Below are 20,415 nucleotides of genomic sequence, written 5' to 3' on the forward strand. Positions count from 1 at the left end.
GTTTGGTTTCGATGTATTCCTCCTGTGATCTATTTTTCTGATATAATTTGACCTCTTTGGACCTATTGTCACTTTGGTTCAAATCAGATTATCAGCTCATTTTGCATATGTTCATGAGCTACCTTTGTTTGTTTGTGTTGCTTTAAAGGGTCAAACTCCATAATATTTAAGACCCACTGCTCAATTGCATTCAAATCATCTTTATATCGCTATAAAATAATATTTCTTCAATCTTTTCTCAGAGGGCGACATATTTTATCTGGTTTTGGTGTTGAGGCAGTGAGACCTGACCACATGAAACCACCAGAGGGCAGTGCAGCAGCAGGTTTCTTATTGTTTTGATTCCGTTTTAAACTTCCCTTTCGGCGACTATTGTTGCATTGAATATCCAGCAGGGGCCGCTGGTTTACCTTCATCTAATATGGGAATATTTTTGGTTCAACAAACATGTCCTCCCTTGTCAATTTCATGCAAATTCCCTATTTTTTGGGGGGGGAAATCAAAACATGTAAAGTGATATTTAATGCAATGGATACGTGTCTTGTTAACACTTTCATTTTATACTGTTTTAGCTCAAATTTCTAAATATATTCTGATTCAAATCAGCAGCGAATGTATGTGTATTGATAAGAAAAAGCCAGGTTGGATTATTATATATTGGTGTTGTTTTCACTGCTGCTTAATAGCAATGTACTCAGTGCAACTGTAGTGGAACAGTTGATCCTGAACCCTATTTTAATTGTTTTTTTGATGTGTTTCCAACTACAGAATGTGCAATGCAGCTTAAGTGTATTAATTATTACCCAAAATCTGAACACCTGATTTTAGTTTCACAACAGTTGCAAATCAGGACAGTGAAAACTCAGCCACTGAGTAGACCACTTCACATGCTTTATTTCAGCACCCAAAATAATTAAAAACATCTCAATTTATTATACATGTACAAAATAAGTACAGAATCTCTATTTTAAACCATGAAAGTGGGTCTGCTTCAAATTATTTTTTAAGAAACCCTTCGCGAAAGACATCAACAAACAACATAAACAACAGGGTGGGAGATGTGTGCTGTTTTTTTTTTTTTGTGAAGAGGAGTTTTCCACAGTGGGCAAACAGACAGAAGGATCAACACTGAACAAATGTGCAGGGGGAATGATATTTAACCACTTAGTCACTTGCTTTTTATCTACAAAGACATGATTGCATGCATTACATCTGCAGTGATCACCTTTTCAGAACACTTAAGAAGAAAACAATTGCACTGCAGAGACAACAAGACATGAGTCAATTTAGCACCGGAGGTTCTGCAGGCATTAGTGGCAATAATTACAGTATGACAGCGAGAGATTCACCATCAAACACCAATATCTGGACCTCAATGAAATGGTCATAGCACCTTTGAATGTTTTTTTGATTTCCCCACAATAAACTTGTGTAAAATATTCCCTTTTCATTTAAGAAAAAATACGGTGGTGATTTCTTGTTTTTGAGGTAGCCATCTACGTTTTGCAATGAAGGTGAGCTTTTTGCTCTTTTGCTGGTCTTTGTCTGAGCTTCTTTTAAGAATTTAATACAAAAAGACACTTCACACTTTTTACAATTTATTTAACACCAGAAAAATGGTACACATCACTTGTTGTTTTCAATGTCCTTCCGCAGCGGTAGAAAATGGCAAAAGTCACCTGTGTTTCATTGCGTGTGTGGATCTTTTTTTTTTTCTCAATCTCCAGGGGGACATTTTACACAAGCATATATTATTTTCTTGTTGCCAGTGGAAACAAAAGATTATCTTTAAAGTGTCCTTGTGGTCGGTTTTGGTTGAAGTAGCAGTCCCAAAAACTTCTCATGATTGTAAAAACACAAACATGGTCTTCAGTAGAGTGGTTTTAAAGCATGTGGGCCAATGGCAGCCGAATGAGTTTTGAATGCATAGGAAAAGGGATTTAGAGATGACTGCTAGAAAAAAAACAACAATGTCATGTCCATATTTCTTTCTTTTTACAAGAAGCAGACGGGGCCAACTTCGACGCCAAATTCCTGATCAGGTGCACCAACATCCATAGGAGCAATGTCAATGATGGGCAGGCGAGATGTTTTTGATGTCTTGTAGTCGATGACTGTCTTGCCCCATGTGCCAGTGTGTGACTGTAGAGAAGAAGGACAAGGAGGACAAATCAAAAACTGCGTCTCTAAAGGATGATTTTACATATTCATTTTCATAATTGTGTGTGCTATATAAACTTGTTTACAGTCTAATATTGTTGCTAGTTGCTATTTCACTAGTTAATACTGTAACAACACTGTTTTGAAATAACACTGTGCAAAATCTACTGTGGATGTTTCTGATTCTAAATGCAAGCTCCTGAACAAACTTACCGTGCAGCCATCCTCGCTGACGGTGTATGTGAAGCGGCTGTTGCCCTCGGCTCTGATCTCAACGTCGTTGGTTCCCTGGAGAAGGAGGGCCTTCTTCAGGTTGCCGGTGGCGGAGTCCATGTAGGCAATGCTGTTCTTGCAGTGGTATGTCATGTTCTGAGATGCCTGGTTGGACATCAGGCGCATGAAGGTCATCTGGATGTTGACATCCTCGGTATCAGCTCCATCGCTGCCATACTGGAACTGCGTGGCGAAGGAAGGAGAAGGGTGCATTGGTTTAAATGACTCTGACTTAAATACATATCCAATGGTCTGATCAGTTCACAAGGATGATTCTGAATTCTGCAACTTCTTACCTGGGATCCGCCAGTCATGGACTCGCTGAACCAGACGTGCTTCTTCTCTCTGATGTTCTTGCTGAGGTACCAGTTCTTCATGGGGATGCTGGACTCGCTGGGGTAGACGCAAGTCTCGCCAGTCTCCATGTTGCAGTGGACCTTGATAGCATCAAGAGGGGATCCCTGGTTGGGGTCAACCCAGAACATGTCTGTAACAGAAGAACATACAAAGCGGTTTAAATCTGAGCTCATCCCTATTATCCATCTCCACAAGCTGAATCAGGCTCTGATCTGCACTCACCGCTCTTCCATTCGGGGTGGGCCATCTTCAAGTCACGGCACATGCGGACTGGGCTCTTCTGGGTACCGTCGGGGCTTTGGATCTTCTCGACCTTCTGGGTCAGGGTCTTGAGGGTAGTGTCAACCTCCATGTCGCGATCGCGCATCATGTTGGGGTCATCAGCGCGGTAGTGGCCGCCGCGGAGGGGATCGGGTCCCTTCTCCTGACGAGGATAGCTGTTGAAGTTGCCTCCACCGCCGGAAGGTCCGGGGGGTCCAGGGGCTCCGGCAGGTCCTGGAGAACCCTGTACGAAGACACAAGGAGGTTTACAAACTGCAGATTCATATTCAGAGTGTCTGAATGTATTTGCTTATAACAAAGATGGTAGAGCAACTTACGGAAGGTCCCATCTCTCCATTGCGACCACGAGGTCCAGGGGGTCCGATGGGTCCGGCCCCGCCGTGGACGCCCTCCTTACCGGGGGAGCCGTTAGATCCAGAGGGTCCCTATGGAACAAGAGCAGCATGATCACTTAATGAGAAGAAAACATCTACACGTTTTTTTTTGTCAAACTGGTGATGTCTACCTGTCATTGATTACGGTGATGTGTTGTACTGACAAATTGGGGGGGAAATACTTTCTTAGATTTTTTCCACCAACTGCATAGAACAACCTGCAGACTGAGCTTGAACTTAAAAATATAGCAACCCTGAATGAGTTCAACACTGGTGAAATATATTGAGTCAAGGCTATCTGTGCAAATGTCTTATCTGATTACTATAACTCAGATATATGTGTTTTAATTATTAAAAAAACTGTGTTGTTGGCCAAGTCTATCTTGGATCTCAATAGGACTAAGAGCTAAGGCTAAATAAAACAATACATATATCATTAAGTCCTAAAAGTTCCTAACAGTTTTGATGTGTAAAACTGCCAAATGAGTCAAGTAATTGGAAGTTATTATAACACATAAAGTCCTGCAAATGGTTTTAATGTTGTTGTTTTTAGAAGTGTTTGGTTTTTACAACTGACAAATGCTAAAACAAGACTTCTCCTGGCAAATTCTCCAAGTTCCCCATTGGTTGTGACTTTGCTTTTTATGTTGTTGTTTTTTTTCTTCTGCAGGTCTACTTACTCTGGGTCCAGCAGGTCCAGAAACACCGGAAGGTCCTCTCTCTCCAGATCCTCCCTAGAGGCAGAAGAAGATGTGAGTATCAGATATTACTACTTTTGCATTTCAGGAAAGAATGTTTGAATATAAAAAGGAGAAAAGTTTAGATTAGTTTGATGCAGTCTTGTGTACACTAATAAACTGTCACTCACGGAGGTGCCGGGAAGACCCTGCATTCCGGTGAATCCTCTGTGTCCCTTGTGTCCTCTGTCTCCAGCCTCACCAGCCTCTCCTCTGTCTCCCCTTGCACCAGCAGGGCCCTATATGGAAGAACAGGAGGTCAACATGGCTCTTTTCAGGTTTTATACGCCTATGAGTCGGAGCAATATCTCAAATCAATGTTTATAAATTATGCTTGTAATGTGAAGATGTACATACAGCGGGGCCACGGACACCAGCAGGGCCAGCAGGGCCGGCATTACCAGCGGGGCCCTGAGAGAGAAGAGAGTGTAGAAAAAAATCAGATTAAACGTTTTCTTCAAAGCCAGTTTTGTTATAAATATTCGAAATGAGCAGGAAGGAGACTTACAGACTCTCCACGGCCACCAGACTTTCCAGAGGCGCCGACCACTCCGGGGGCTCCTGGAGCACCAGGGGGTCCTGGGGGTCCAGACGTACCAGACTCTCCACGGTCTCCCTATAGGAAGCATATCTCCAGTTAGACAATGAAAGCAGCCAAGAAGGTCACATCAGAGGGTTGAGAATGATGGAAGTGAATCCTGAGGGGGTGGGTTACCTTGGGGCCACCAGCTCCATCGCGACCAGAGGCACCATCGTTACCGGCAGATCCCTGTGGAAGAGCAGCAAGGATGGTCATTTAAACATTCATCAGGTATTACAGGTGTCACTAACCAACAAGGAATATGTGAATCTGTAGGTGAGACCCTGCTGCGTCATCGTACCTCACGTCCAGCTTCTCCGGTAGGACCAGACAGACCAGGGGGTCCAGCAGGTCCGGGGGTTCCACGCGCACCAAAAGCACCAGCAGGTCCCTGATTTCCGGGCTCGCCCTACAGAAAAACAGGGTTAGGGTTAGTTCTCTTCATGCAGGTGAAAGCTCTGAGGAGAGCTTTAGGAATAATCCACCTAGTGTCCAATTATTAGAAACACTATTGATGGCTATCACAAAATTATTGTAATTATAATTAATGTTTCATTTGAAAATCTATCCAATATTATATCTTCTTGGTCGAGAAATAGGGCTACAACTAATAATTACTGACATTATTGATTATCATTACTACAGATAATAGAAAACATGTCATATCCCAGTTTCCAAGGTTAGGTCTTTATATATCTTAGCTCTAATTGGATAAGAAAGAATATATTTTATAGATATTTTTGCTTATTTAGCACTCTGGTGATTGTGAATACTTACAACAGCTCCGGCCGGACCAAAGGCACCACGCTCTCCACGCTGTCCAGAGGAACCGACAATACCTTTCTCTCCAACAACACCTCCTGGTCCGGGGATACCAGGGGCTCCCTGCGCAGGAAGACACGGTGCTCAGTTAGCAGACACATAGTGGAGGAAAAAAATCACTGTAGTCCATTTTAGGCTGTTAAAAGAACATTTATTGCAGATAACTTACAGAGGGTCCATCAGAGCCAGGAGATCCCTTCTCCCCAGAAAGTCCTTGGGGTCCAGCACCTCCAATCTCACCGGGGCGACCAGCGAGGCCGGACTCACCACGTCCTCCTCTTGCTCCCTCTTTGCCAACGGGTCCGAGGGGTCCAGGGGGGCCACCAACTCCCTGGAGACATGCAGAAAATTCAGGTCAGTGAATGATGTAGGTGATATACAAACAGACTAATGGATATGTTGATTATGTGAAACCTACAGAGGGGCCAGGGGGTCCAACTCTGCCGGAAGCTCCGGGGAAACCAGTAGCACCCTACACACACAATGAGACAGCAGAGGTTAAAAATCACTTTCATTATCGCACATGTAAATCTAACAAATGTAATGTGGATGGGACACTTACAGGGGGTCCAGCACCACCACGAGCACCTTTAGGTCCAGAGGGTCCAGAAGGTCCCTGTTGACATAATACAACAATAAAGAACATTTAATATAAGGTCTAGGAATAAATGTTAAAAAGATTTCCATTCATAAAATCGAAAATGGAATAGAAGATATGAACTTCAACTATTGAAATTGTGACTGATTGTTTTCTCTGATTTCTCCACAGTAGGCATTTGTTTGACATACCTGAGGTCCAGAACCACCGATGGGTCCAGAGGGTCCAGGAGCACCACCTTCTCCCTTGGGTCCAGAGTCACCACTCTCTCCCTTGGAACCAGGCTGACCATCAGCACCCTGAGGTCGGAGGGAAAGAGAAGAAACACTATGACACGAGCCAGCTTTAATCTCAAATTGTGCTGTATTTGTAGAACAATATCAGTTTGGATGTCAAATATAATGTGTGATTCTTACAGGAGCTCCAGCAAATCCAGCGGGTCCAGAAGGTCCAGTCTCTCCACGCTCGCCCTGGTAAAGGAAAGAGGACATTTCAAGTTATTATTGCATCCAAGTTTGCAATGAGTTTCCTCCATTGTGTAGTAGGATACAAATCTAATAATATAAATGTTATCTTGTGTTTGTGTACTTACAGAGGCACCACGAATACCGGTGGGTCCAGAAGTTCCAACAGCGCCACCCTCACCCTGCAACCAGAGGAGAAGAAGAAGGTCAGGTCAGCATCCTTAACACTTTTATCATGTATAAAAATAGACCCCACATAATATAGTATTCATATGTGATATTATGAGGAGATGATAAGAGAAAAATAATCAATAAAAGAAAATGAACTTGAATCAATATGATTTAAATAAGTTCAAACCGGGTCTCACCTTCTCACCCTGAGCACCAGGGGGTCCAGGAACTCCAATAGCACCATTCAAACCGCGCATGCCGTCTTTTCCGGCACCACCATCAGCTCCCTTGACTCCACCATCACCCTGAAGAGAAAAAGTGTATTAATGCCACCTGTGATTATGTCTTTATTAATGATAGTTACAAAAACCCAGAGATGTAACTACTCTGTTACTACCATTTATTTGGCTGATCAATTAATTTCCTTCCTTGATTTCATCCTTTTACCCACTTTTGACTATTTATCAGGGAAATGTAACACTGGGACAGCTGCATTCACTTACAAGAAAATACCTAATACTTGATCAAGTTAGGCATGGGAAAATATTGTGAAATACAATTGCTTAGAAAAGCAGGGTCAACCATATGAACCCCTCTCTAGGATAATCAAAGCTTGAACAATCAACTATATATCAGACAAAATAACTGAATTTAACACAATAAGTGTAATGTTACCCTCCGTCAAGCTCTGAAAAACTACAATGACAAGTGAATTAAGTTGTTTCCTATTAGCTTTTGTCATAATACAAATCATTTCCTTAAGTTAATATAGATTTTACAGTTTTTTAAGAGACAAACAGGACAGGTGGGATACTTACTCTCTCTCCCTTGACACCGGGCAAACCAGAAGCACCGCGCTCACCGGGCATTCCCTGCATACCGGGGGATCCCTTACCGCCGGGGACACCACCAGCACCAGGCTCTCCCTGCACACACACAGGAATATACACATTGTTATCAATTATATTCATCAGATGCAGGCCCACCACTCCAATGTGCAATGCAAAGTGGACAACAGGTGAATGTGCGTATGATTTTACGTCAGTTAAGCTAAGAAAACGAAAGGATGGATTTGATTTTCCTCTTAGCACTAGGTCTTGTGATGCTTTTTAGATTCTACCCTACCAGAAGGCTGCTTTTTCAGATTTTGAGTGATTGAAAGCAACATTAATAGGAGGTCTGGGTTGAACAGTAAATATATCCCTTAAATGTAAATAGATGAGCACATTAGAGTGTAGGTAAGATGTAGTGCGCAATATAAAAGAAAAGAAAACAGTATTCCATTCTAATGTCAGTTAGTACATGTGTATGTGCTAGAAAATGAATTAATCTCAGCTATAAATGTGTATCAATATGGATATGAAAAGTGCTGAACATACGAAAGCCACATAAACCGGACCACATTTAATCATATCTTTGATCACAGCTGAGTCTGAATGACCCATATGAGAAAACAGTACCCCACTCATTATACCAGTACAATACATCTCATAATTTGATTTTTTGTTTTACTGTACCTTGGCTCCATCGTTACCAGAGGGGCCAGGAGAACCACGGCCTCCCATTGGGCCAGCACCGCCAGGGACACCGCGCTCACCGGGGAAACCTCTGTCACCCTAAAGGAGAGAAGGGACACATTGGTCATCACCAGTTTCTATAAAGACCAGAGTAGCTGCGTCTTTCTCATGGATGAATGTACTCACTCTTGGTCCAGATGGGCCGTTGGGTCCAGCCTCACCAAGACCACCCTGAACAAAAGAGAACATTTAGTTAATGAACCTCCCACATGACACTGGGAAATGACAATGGACAAGGAATTGAAATCTTGAAGATTCTAAAGTTTCTATGTGCTTTACATCTGACTATATGTGTGTACATGCATGGCAACCTTAGAAGCAGAATCAAGTAAGGACACTACAGAGATTCAGGCATTATGACTCTTACCTGATCACCAGGCTTGCCAGTCTCACCAGTAGCACCTTGGGGTCCGGGAAGACCCTGCAAAAGGAGGAAAGGTTAAGGATTTTAAGGTTAAACAAGTTAATTTTAGCCACAAATCAGAGATTTAGCATTGATTTAAAGTCAGCGCTTGGGATGCTGAAATGCTCAAACCTACCTGGAATCCGGGGGGTCCGTTGGGGCCCTGCTCTCCCTTCTCTCCAGCAGGTCCCTGAATAGAAAGAAGCAAAGCCAATGGTGAGAAACATACAAACAATTACCTTTTTTTTGTCTAAATTAAGTTTAAAAGACGGGATACATACAGAAATACCAGAAGGTCCAGGAGCACCAACATCACCATCTTTGCCAGGAGCACCCTGTGAACAAAAACATCACCCAAAACAATTACTAACTGCTTTCATGTTGCACCTTTATTTTCATATTTAACTCCAGTAGAGTTTGATTTGTATTAAAAATATACAAGTACTTACAAGAGCGCCAGTGGCTCCAACGCCTCCTCTCTCACCGCCCTTACCGTTCTCACCCTGTTAAAAAAGAACACAAGCCAATCTTACATCTGCTAAATGACAGGGGTTATGCATCACAACTTCCTGTTAGATTTTACTGTCATGGGTTAAAAAACACACACATTAAAGTAGATATCACCAATTTCTTCCTTATCTGATATTTGAGTTTTCTCTCTTTAACAATACGAAGGGTCCGTTAACTCACAGTGACTCCCTTGGGTCCGGGGAATCCCATAACTCCGGGCTGTCCACGGGATCCAGAACCACCAGCAGGTCCAGAGCCTCCATCTTGGCCGGGGGCACCCTGAAGATCATCAGAAGACAGGAGAATACTCAAAAACACTCCGCTATAATGTCTTAATAGATCGTTAACAAGCTGCAGTTCTTCTCCATGTATTAGATACTTGTTCTACTATTAAGCCAATACTTACAGCAGGTCCACCTTTGCCATCAGAGCCGGGGGTTCCGGGGCTACCAGTCATACCCTGCAGAGAGAAGGCCGTTCAGTGAGTATGAAGACAAAGCTCAGTCATATACTGAGAGAATTTCAATTTGCTATATATTTAGCCAAAGGATTCATGCGAGACACTACAGGCAAAATGATGTTTTAAAACCCTCAAGTCTATTTGGGTTGGGTATATTCATCAAGATTTGATATTAGATAATGCTTCATTGCAATACTACTACTTGCAATAGTTGTCGTAATATGACTAATCTTCTGGAGAATTTAAATAGTGATGACAATAAGTTACTTCTTTTTCTTGCCTGTAGTGTGTCTCCTTACAGAGATCCTAACAGAAATGTTACACCTGAAGGAACATTTGGCAGAACTCACCTTGGATCCAGGTGCGCCACCAGCACCGGAGATACCAGACTCACCGGTGGCTCCCTGACCTCCAGCTGGGCCATTGGGACCACGCTCACCGGGGCCTCCCTGTAATACAGATGGGGAAGAGTCATGAGTTTGTGAGCTAAGTTATCTCCAGTTTACTGATTCAGTCATAGTGTTAGTTGGATAACTGTCAAGGCATTTGATTTTGTATACTATTCAAACTTTAACTGAATTGCTGCATTGAAGAAAAATAAGATACATCAGTATAGGTATAGTTTTTTTTTTACATTTTAGTCCGCTTTTTTTTTTTACCACTGTTAGTGTTTGATTATAGTTTTGCTGTTTTGTCATCGTCTTACATTAGTCATGGAATAAAATGTTTGTTTACGAGCATAATGAGTCAACAACTAATACAAATAAATCTGCGCTTATGTCAGTGATAAGCAAGTTAAGCCAGAACCAAGTTTGTCAAACGTATTCCTGACATTTTTGAGGAATTATTTTGTGGGACTCACCTTGCCACCAGCACCTCCATCAGCACCAGGGAAACCGCGAGCACCAGGGCCACCCTAAGGAGCAAACAGACACATCGAACACGTCAGTTACCGTGGTGTAAATGCTCAAACTTCTGGGGTGAATCCCCCTGGGAATTTAACATACTGTAAAACATAAAGAAGGCATTCTAAAAACACTGATAACAGGTTTGTATTGTTGCTTCACTAACATGAGTGCATTATCATACAATGGCAAATGGATACGTTAGAAAGTGTGTTTCTCTCCTTGATGCCACTACAGAGGTTTATGTGTAAGAGGAAGTAACATACGCGCTCTCCATTGGGTCCACGGGCTCCAGCACCACCGGGCTCTCCACGTCCTCCTTTCTTGCCATCCTCACCAGAGGCGCCAGGAAGTCCCTGAACTCCAGCGGGGCCCTGGAAAAGAAAGTAAGCCCATTAGATACACTTATTTTCTAATAATCGCCCTGAATGGTTTATTAATGGTGTGTATTTGGGAACTTACAGACTCTCCCTTGGAACCAGGCTCTCCCTTAGCACCAGAAAGACCGTGGTCACCCTGTTGGAAGAAACACACACATTTTAAGTCAGAGAAATGTCTTATTAAGAATATTGTGGCCCGTAAGTGTGTGTTGATACCAAAGTTCACACAATCAATCGTCTACTCACGTTGTTACCCTTGGGACCGGGGGCACCGAGAGCACCCTGAGATCCAGCAGGACCACGAGAGCCGGGGAAACCAGGAGCACCAGCGATACCACCAGCACCCTAGGGATCAAAGATAAGGGGTGTCAGAACATTCGATGTGCAGGATACAAGCAGCATGAATGTGACTGGTGAGTATGATACTTACAGGAGAACCCTTAGCACCAGCGGAACCATCAGATCCGGCGGAACCCTGTCGAAAGAGATCAAACGTGTTAAGCACTGATTTGGCTGTACTTTTATTGGATATTGTGTAAATGAAAGTCCAGTTTATCCACTCACAGCAGCTCCAGCGGGTCCAGAAGGTCCGGGGTTACCAGCCTCACCACGGGCTCCCTGGGGTCCCTCATTTCCACGACCTCCAGCAGGGCCAGTCTCTCCCTATGGAGGAGAGCAACAATGTCTCAGAAGTCTGCATCTCGAATATTGTAAGTCTCCTAATTAATCAATTGTAAATCATAAACAAGTAATCCATCTTGGCTTGCCAACAACATAATAGTTTGGATTAAATATACCTTTGATTACATATAGAGTTAGTTAAATGAAGTAAAAAGCCTATAAAATGGTCTATTGTTCTAGTTTGTTTACCCTAGTTGGAAATAATTACCTCCGCCAAAGAAGTGGTGTTTCAGTTTGTTAGTTTGTTTATAAGCAGAATTATGGAAAAACCACCAGTTCAATTTTCAAGAAAGCATGTAGATTGATTAATGGAGGAACCCGAAATATTTTGGAGTATTTCGGAATCATAGGGTATATACGCAACCTATGTTTTACTATAATAAACCTTCAATAGACAGTATGCATGGCCTTGGTGGATGTCAGCCATAAGTGTGCCATACCTTCAAAATAATACAGTTCTTTTTTAAATTTTAAGCAAAGTATAAAAAGGTGCCACACTAATCTGAGATTGGTGTATTGCATGTGTCAACAGAGTGCTTTGAATCTTCTTTTGTCATAGCCAAGTGAATTCTGAAAATAACCCAGGTGTGTGTGTGTGTGTGTGACTTCACAATAGGTGTCATTTGCAGGATATTGTAATAGCTCCTTCACTGATGGCAACAGGGAAGAGCTATGCAGCCATTAGCGAGCTACTGATGCCATCTGGTGGCTACAGCGTTCACCTGGCCTATCGAGTATGAGGCCACATGTTTTAATCATCCATGACCCAGCTTGGTAATGGATGTAGAATGGAGAGTATAATTGTTTGTTTACATGTGGAATTAGCATTTAATAAACACCAGAAACTAACATATTTTACAGCACAAGTGGGGAGACAGTGCGTAATCCATACAGGTTTTTAATGTCCATTGTTTTCCTACTAATAGAGATAAGGGATTATTGAAACAGCTGAGATGAGGGGATGATGGGGTAAATAGTGTCCCTGCCTGAAGGACCTAGCAATAGCTGCTATTTTAAAGTTAAAGCTACTCCAAGGGCCTTACACCTAGCAGGTCTACGAGACTGCCTGTGTTTAAGGTCAATCTTATTATGTATAAAAAATGTATTCTTTTACCTTAGCACCAGCACCACCGGGGAAACCAGGAGAACCAGCAGGTCCGGTAGGTCCCTGAAAAACAAAGACACAAAGACTGTTAATTTGATGGAGTGATTATTACAGAGGAGTGCATGACAACCTTCAATATAGCACTTGGCTGTGATGTCACCACAAAGTTTTACATGGGTGACATGACCTTTCCAAGTAGAATTACAAATAATACTTACAGGGGGACCAGCACCGCCATTGTTGCCATCGTTACCACGAGCACCCTGTAGAAGAGGGGGAAGAAGGAGGAGATTAGATCTAAGTTATTCAAATTGTGTATCAAATACTATAACAGCATGACCGGGATAGCGTTGCTTACAGATGGGCCAGGAGCTCCAGGGCGACCTCTCTCACCAGGAAGACCACGAGCGCCCTAGAAAAGACAAAAAACAACAACATTAGCATGACAATTTAACTATTTTCTGTACATATGAAACAGATGAAAGTGATGTATTTGTCTATACATTGATTGACATGAGAAAAAAACTTACCATGGCGCCGGCGATACCGTTCTCACCAGCTAAACCACCCTCTCCCTGTAGACAAATACAGAAGGAAGAATGAGCAATGAGATAATTGTATCTTGTGTTTTAATTTATGATAAAATGTCCTAAGCTGAAGTGAGTTTCTGCAGGTCCTGCTCTCTCACCTTGGGGCCAGCGGGTCCAGCGTCTCCCTTAGCTCCATCCAGACCGCTGAATCCCTGCACACAACATCAATCAGGGTTAGTCACTCTTATTGTGACTTATTCCAATTTTTATGTTTTATATTTATTTGGTTTTAATGTCCTTCCAAACTCACTCTGTGTCCCTTGATGCCGGGGAGTCCGGGGGTTCCGGGGAATCCACGAGCACCCTGGAAGAGGAAAAACAAGAGATATGTTCAAAGGTACGTTTTAGAAACAACATGCAACTGTAACATGGAGGATAACTTAAATATAATGCTAATGGAGTGTTCATTTCTCTCTGCTCACCTGAGGGCCAGCGGCTCCACGCTCACCGGGGCGACCAGCTTTGCCGGGCTCACCCTGTTGAAGAATTAGCGAAAGCAGGTTAGAGCTCATCATTGTGTGGATGTATCATCTCTAATTGTCTATGAAGGTCTCTTTTCGACATTAATAAATGACAAAGTTGTATTTTTGACATATAGCAAAATGACAAGTGACAAGAACCAGTTATATGTCTTTCATTTGGTTATACCTGAATATAACTGCACAAAAGAAAGGGATTTAGAAATCACTAAATCACTTACATCATCTCCATTCTTTCCAAGGGGTCCGGCGGGACCACGAGGACCCATTGCACCCTGAAAACCACAAGGAATGACTGGATTAGCACCAAATAAATGCTAACTATTTCAAGTGAGTGTATAAATATTCTTTATGTCATTAAGGAGAAAGAAGAAGGGCTGAGGGAGGACTTTTCGCCGAGGAAAATTGATGTGTGCAAATGTGTGTCAGTGGGTCAGTGAATACAACAGGAAGTGGAACACAGGAAGTAACATGTTAAGGGAATCTATGATACGTGTCATTTATAAACGGTCCTGCTGATTTCTGGGTCACCCCATTCAGCTTAAAACTGATGAAATGTGTTGTGCACCATTAAAGGAGACAGAGTTCAAATCAAGAGGATTATATTTGTATGACATTTTGTGTACTCACAGAAGCTCCGGGCTCACCGGGCTCTCCGGAGTGACCATTGAAACCCTGAGGACCCTGGAGGACAACAAAAACAACATCATTAACCAAACGTCTTCTTTAAATCAGGTTTACATATTCATCTTAGATGCAGTGTCACATATCTGATCTGAGAAAAACTGAATGCTAGTAATAAGCCAGGTTAATGCCTAGAGATAATGCAATATTAGGAAGTATATTGTCAAAATGATCATCTGAACTGATAAAGGAACACTTACAGAGGATCCAGGGGATCCAGCAGGACCACGAGCACCCATAGGACCCTGTTGATAAAGATGAGATAAAATGTCATTAGATTATTTTAAATATTTTGTCCAAAAAGGAGATTCGATTAGATTTAGGGAAGTCCATTGAAAAAGAGCCTTCATACCATTGGGCCAGGGACAGGTGGGCCGCCGCTGGATTTGGAGTGGTCAACGTAGCTCATCTGAGGAGAAAAGTTCTGTAAGGGGAGAAGAGAAGGAGAGAAATTAGTCTGTGAGCTTTGGAAGTAATGTAGCACAAAAACGTCACACCGGAAAAGTTACTTTGAATCACATGCACTATAAATATTCCTATTTTAGCAGACGAGTATGGATTTATCAGAGAAAACACATTTTGATCCTATAGCAGGTGCATTTTAACATTTAAAAAATGGTATTAACGCTAAAGTGGTGAGTTCTACACAAGTCATTGTCCATTTAAACCTTAGGATCAAGGAGCTGTCTGCACTCCCTGTGCTGAAACAAACATGGAGGAGATGTTGCTTTCAAGCACATAGACATCCCTGCTGATTAAAAATCATTGGTGGAACTCATACAGAAATAACGGATCACAGCATGAAAAGGAGAGCTTTGGAGAGAAACCGATAGACTACATGAGTATGTTTTAAACGGTATCTCATTTGTAAACAGAATCGAGTCATCTTTAAAACGCAATCTGAGACTTCCTAGCTGTTGTGACATGGAGACACTTACTCCGCCAAGGCCAGGGGGGCCAGGGGGGCCGGGAGGGCCGGGAAGACCAGGCTGTCCATCAAGTCCATCGTTGCCAGGATGACCAACTGGACCCTGTAGAAAGAGAGGGAGTCACAGTCAGTAAGCAATCATCTTTATTATCCTTTTGCTTAAATGTAATTAATTATCAACCTGCCTAGGAGAAAATTATTTATTTCATAGACCAACCAAAATAGATCTGTCATTTCTAAGAAATAATTATCTATATTGAGAATTAAAACTGTTGCACATTCTATAATGTCAATCTTGTGATTTGTTAAAATATCTGTTAAGTCTAATTTTCAGATAACGATAATCGTTTCGCTGTTACCTTGAAAATAAAATTCCGATTTTCAATCATCCATCAAAAAGGTTTTAAATGTGTTTATGTTTATTTTACTATGTTGTAGTTGTATGCAATAAAAATAATTACTATTTCCATTATTTAATACAACTCAATGCAGTTTCTGTTGTGTGACCTTTCAACTTCTGATGACCTGTTGACCTTGTGACCTATTTATTAAAGGTCATCACTGGCAATTACGTCATAGAAAACTTTAACAGCTATTTGTTTGTTGGGAATCAGTGAGAAAACATATATTATAATGTGTGTTTATTTTAACATTTAAGTGATTGATCAACCTTATCATCCACATGCAGCAATGATGCATGATTTGTACTGAATAAGCCAATATAATACAACACAATTACCTAAACAACAAGGAAACAGATCCATTCAGATTGAGTCAAATTCATCTAACAATCATAATCAAGAATATCAATTATGACTATGTTTTCTTGTGCAAAATCAGTTTGTCAATCTGTGAAATATAAGCAACTCTAGAAAACACAGGTGTGTTTTGCAATGTGGGAGTGAAATAGAACCTACCGCGTCTCCATTGGGACCAACTCTTCCTGTCTGTGGAAATAGAGAAAGGGGAATTAGGCTATGCTGCAATGTTTCATCCAGGCTGTAAAGAACAAGAGCATCTAGAACACAAATGACAAGCTAAACTGACCAATGCCAGCATCTCCAAACAGATGCCAATGTGAAATATGGGTCTGAGACTATAATGACATATTTTTTAAATAAAAAGTTAAAGGGACAAATACCTCAGGTGGAGTTGGCTCCTCGGTATCTACAGAACCAACAGAGAAAAATAAAAATGTCAACAGCTCTTGAATATTCAAAAGAGATACACTCAAACCTTTTAACATTCCCAAAATATTGTAAATGTTTAAGGTCCAGGCTGGACAGCATGAATACAGCATTTGATAAAATCACTGAAACAAAAGCATTTGATTCAAGATATGCTCTCTGGTGGGAGATTTAAATGTTGTTTCAGGTGATTTGACCTTTGATTCATCCTGCAGTGACACTGCACAGCAAGGCGTGAATGTAAATTACATTTACATTGCCAGATTTCTCGACAGAGCAGGTAAAATCCACCGTTAAAGGAATACATATTGCAAATTAAATGCACAAAAGGTAAAATCCAAAGCGATTCTTTTCTGAATCAAAATCCTCAAAAAAAGAGCAGGCAGGCTTAGGGCCTCATTTCCAGCAGTTGGCAGAGATGAGGAGGGAGGCACTAGGTGGCGCCAAAAAGCAAATTAACCAAATAAATTGTTGAGGAGGATGAAGGTGAAGTACCATCGGGGCAGATGGGGCAGCACTCTCCATCAGGGATGATGGGATCGGCGCACTCGGATGTGTCCTCACAGATCACCTCGTCGCACATGACGTTGCCACTGTCACAGACGCAGATCTGGCAGGGCTCTGGTTTCCATACATCCTTGTCGTTGTACAACTGTCCTTCTAATTTGCAGCTGCCAAATGAGCCTGAAGGGAGAAGGCCACAGTGAGTTTGGTAAGATTATACAAGAGACAAAGTAAGCAAAATTGTGTCCAATACATTTCCCAAATTAAGTATGGCATTGGTAAACTGAGATGTGCACAATGTACTAGTAAGATTTATTTGCGCCTTGGCTACACCTGCACAGTCGTGGATTATATGGCAGACAGATGTGCCCCAAAAGGGTTGTATCAGACACCAGAGCCTGCCTTCAAACATCATATTATTATAGTTATAATGATATGGGATAATAATTGTTTAGCCATGCTGACCGGTATTGGTTTTTTAATTGGAGACTGTAACTTAAAGCTCTGGCCTTTCCTTACAGCAACTCTGTAAAAAATGTGTATTCCATTATTCAACATGTGTCATTTTTGCAAGATTAATCCTCTGTTAAGTCATAGGAAAAGGCTTTTAATGAGGTAAACAGAAAGAAAATGTGGTGTCCAGTGATTGATTTGAGAGCATAAATATAGCTTCTTAATGAGTATAACAGCACTGAAGTTTAAGTGGTTTTGGGCCTTGTAAAAGTAAGAATACAGGCCTTAGTGTTGCATTAAAACCAATGTTGCTAAAGTGCTTTCAAACATTACTGATCAGATTCAGCACAAGATTTTCTCCTCAAATACTGAGTGGAAAGCTACATTTTGCCTAATCACATTTCAGGCTGTTGGATGTGGTTGGGCCTTGGAGGTGGAGGACCGAGGTTTGGAGGATGGATGCACAGTTCCACTGTTCGCCACTGAGTGGCGCTGTTTAACTACAAAACCAGATCTTCCGCACCCTGCCCCTGCATTGGTGATTAATTGACGTCTAGACTTTTTTTCACTGTCCACGTCAGAATGAGGCAATTTTTTCCATTGTCCTTTTTTTCAACGAACCAAACCATTTTTGTGAAAGAACTTGGAAAAACATGTTATTTATTTCAGTGGGACTCTGTTATGGAGCAGTAGTGCAAAAGGTTAACCTTCAAACAGCAAAAAAGTCTCTACCAGGTTTGGTTTCCAATTAAACGTTATCTACTCACTTTTAATGCTTGATGTTAAAACTACAACAAATGATCCAAGTGGTAGAATCTACATACTTTGGCAGATCTCTGTGAACTGGGATGCATTTTTTTTCTTAAACTACTTTACAAACTAAATGCAATTTAAGATTCCCTCAAATGTATATGCCATTTTTGTAATTGATGAAGCTTCTGCTCTTCTTCAACTCTCTTTGAACGTTATGTCCTGTCATTGCGCATCAGAGATAATGCAGCTGATCCTCTAAGGTTTTGCGCTCCAACAAATAAGCGAGCATGTATCTGCACGTCAGCGAGAGCAGCAATCAATAAAAGAAAAGTTATATAAAAGTTCCAAATCTCCCCAAAGCGCGCCTCACTGTGTAACAACTTTCACAATCTCTGCACACTGGAGTTGGGTATTACTCAGAGGGCGTTCAGTTCAAGCATCCTTGCGGGCTCTCCACATCCCTCCGGGTGCCACAGTCACAACACAACTCAAATCAATGTTGGAAAGTGATACTCACTATCATCCTCGCCTTGTCCTCTCGCCAAAAGCACTGTTGCGCTCAGCAACAGCGCTAACCGAATATCCACAAAGCTGAACATGTCTAAATATTAGACATGTAGATTCTTTGAGATAGAGGGGGAATCCTTTTTTTCTCCTCAGACACCACTCATACAAGGTAGGGTCCGTGCGTGTAACTCCAATCCAGACCCTAGCAGAAACTCCCTACTGCCTAAACAAATGAGTTAGCTTGGCTTTTATATGCCAGCAACTTTTGGGGAGGTCCTGGGCCACCAGATAACTTGTACATGTTCAAGTCAAGAGTCCCTCCTTCATCAGAGAGAGGGGCCGTCTTAAAACATGTCAAACAAGTTCACGTTTCAGCTAAAACGTGGATGATCAGGACACTCACCATTTACGCGCCGGCTCACCGCCGTTCAGACGTGTTTTCATCATCTCCTGCTTCTTCGTGGACTTTCCTAATTGAGGCTTTTGTTTGGGGTGTTTTGTCTTTTCGGCTGAGACATTGTGTCGCTGAGCTGACTTTATTGTCTGGACACTGGATGGTTTTGCAGTTTACACTTCATTAGGGCCTCAATGTATTACGGATATGCTAGGCAGCTGAAGACTGGATCGATTTTCAGTTGTACAGCAATATTTTTGCTTTAAATGTCCATCTTTTAAGATGGCAAGGGCTCACTTTATTTACAGAAGAATTAATAGGATTCGAATGATGTCTTAAGTGCGCAATTTACGCACGAAGTGCAAACCTGATGCAGATCTTAACATAACCAAGTTCATTTGAAGATGTATCTAACCAACTAACTAACTAACTAACTAACTATTTTCTCTGTATAATATTTTAGGAGATGTATTCCCTTAAAGATTCTTGCGAGTCTTAGTTGTGTTGTTATAGGTATGAACATTATCAAGCACCTGCAAGGAACTGCACAACGTTGCAAATGTACACATGCACACATTGTACCCAGTTTTTTATTTATTTAAAGAAAAAGCATGAAATTAAAATGAACTCATTATGCATCCCAACCCTTTCTCTACCATTTTTCAAACAAATGTTATTAAGTCTACTAAAATAGGGGTTTCCATTTTAGTTTTAAAAAAAGTAAACAGTAATCCAGATTATGTACAACAACCTGTCCACCAAAATCCACCATTTCCAAAAGAGGCATGGCCAAGTTCCAACCCATGATGGTTGAGAAAGGGAGGGAGGAGGGAGAGAAGAAAATGTGGCAGATCCACAAAGCAGTCTGGTTGAACTGTGGACACGTTGCAGCTTCTACAACTACAGTATGGCCCAGTTTGACCTTTCAATTGCTATCTGCTATTGTCTTCTTCTTTTGTGACATTCAAACTGTCTTGTTCACAGTAGCAGACATTTATCGAGAGCAAAAAAGCATGTTAGGCTTATGATCCAGTAGTGGAAATAATCCAATTGTAGAATAGCCATTTCTTTGTTGGTAAGGTTCAGGGGATTGTTCT

The 20,415-nt window shown here is 41.6% G+C and overlaps 1 protein-coding gene across 1 annotated transcript; it reads right to left on the reverse strand.

Moving 5' to 3' along the window:
• Nucleotides 1-877: 877 nt before the first annotated feature.
• col1a1b (collagen, type I, alpha 1b) lies at nt 878-19,165 on the reverse strand. The gene is made up of 51 exons (XM_034119664.1): nt 18,935-19,165; nt 17,203-17,391; nt 16,662-16,687; nt 16,438-16,467; nt 15,531-15,623; nt 14,945-15,016; nt 14,793-14,837; nt 14,539-14,592; nt 14,130-14,183; nt 13,852-13,905; nt 13,680-13,733; nt 13,528-13,581; nt 13,370-13,414; nt 13,198-13,251; nt 13,058-13,102; nt 12,849-12,902; nt 11,618-11,716; nt 11,484-11,528; nt 11,300-11,398; nt 11,136-11,189; nt 10,940-11,047; nt 10,631-10,684; nt 10,119-10,217; nt 9,715-9,768; nt 9,489-9,587; nt 9,248-9,301; nt 9,080-9,133; nt 8,935-8,988; nt 8,763-8,816; nt 8,522-8,566; nt 8,336-8,434; nt 7,637-7,744; nt 7,016-7,123; nt 6,776-6,829; nt 6,600-6,653; nt 6,375-6,482; nt 6,148-6,201; nt 6,004-6,057; nt 5,755-5,916; nt 5,541-5,648; nt 5,065-5,172; nt 4,899-4,952; nt 4,692-4,799; nt 4,541-4,594; nt 4,315-4,422; nt 4,127-4,180; nt 3,390-3,497; nt 3,013-3,295; nt 2,730-2,920; nt 2,374-2,616; nt 878-2,142 (listed from the first exon to the last, which is right to left on the reverse strand). The coding sequence occupies exons 1-51, from the start codon at nt 19,014-19,016 to the stop codon at nt 1,996-1,998; spliced, it is 4,344 nt and encodes a 1,447-aa protein (XP_033975555.1). The 5' UTR covers nt 19,017-19,165; the 3' UTR covers nt 878-1,995.
• Nucleotides 19,166-20,415: the final 1,250 nt, after the last annotated feature.

This window comes from Trematomus bernacchii, unplaced genomic scaffold, assembly GCF_902827165.1.
Source record: "Trematomus bernacchii unplaced genomic scaffold, fTreBer1.1, whole genome shotgun sequence".
Classification (NCBI taxonomy): domain Eukaryota; kingdom Metazoa; phylum Chordata; class Actinopteri; order Perciformes; family Nototheniidae; genus Trematomus; species Trematomus bernacchii.

Bases quoted from the DNA above. Each gene is read 5' to 3' on its own strand.
- col1a1b (XM_034119664.1), bottom strand. From the start codon at position 19,016: ATGTTCAGCTTTGTGGATATTCGGTTAGCGCTGTTGCTGAGCGCAACA. The intron at 16,688-17,202 runs GTACTTCACCTT...TTGGTTCTGTAG, and splicing joins CTGCCCCATCTGCCCCGATG to ATACCGAGGAGCCAACTCCA. The intron at 7,124-7,636 runs GTAAGTATCCCA...TTTTCTCTTCAG, and splicing joins CCGGTGTCAAGGGAGAGAGA to GGTGATGGTGGAGTCAAGGG.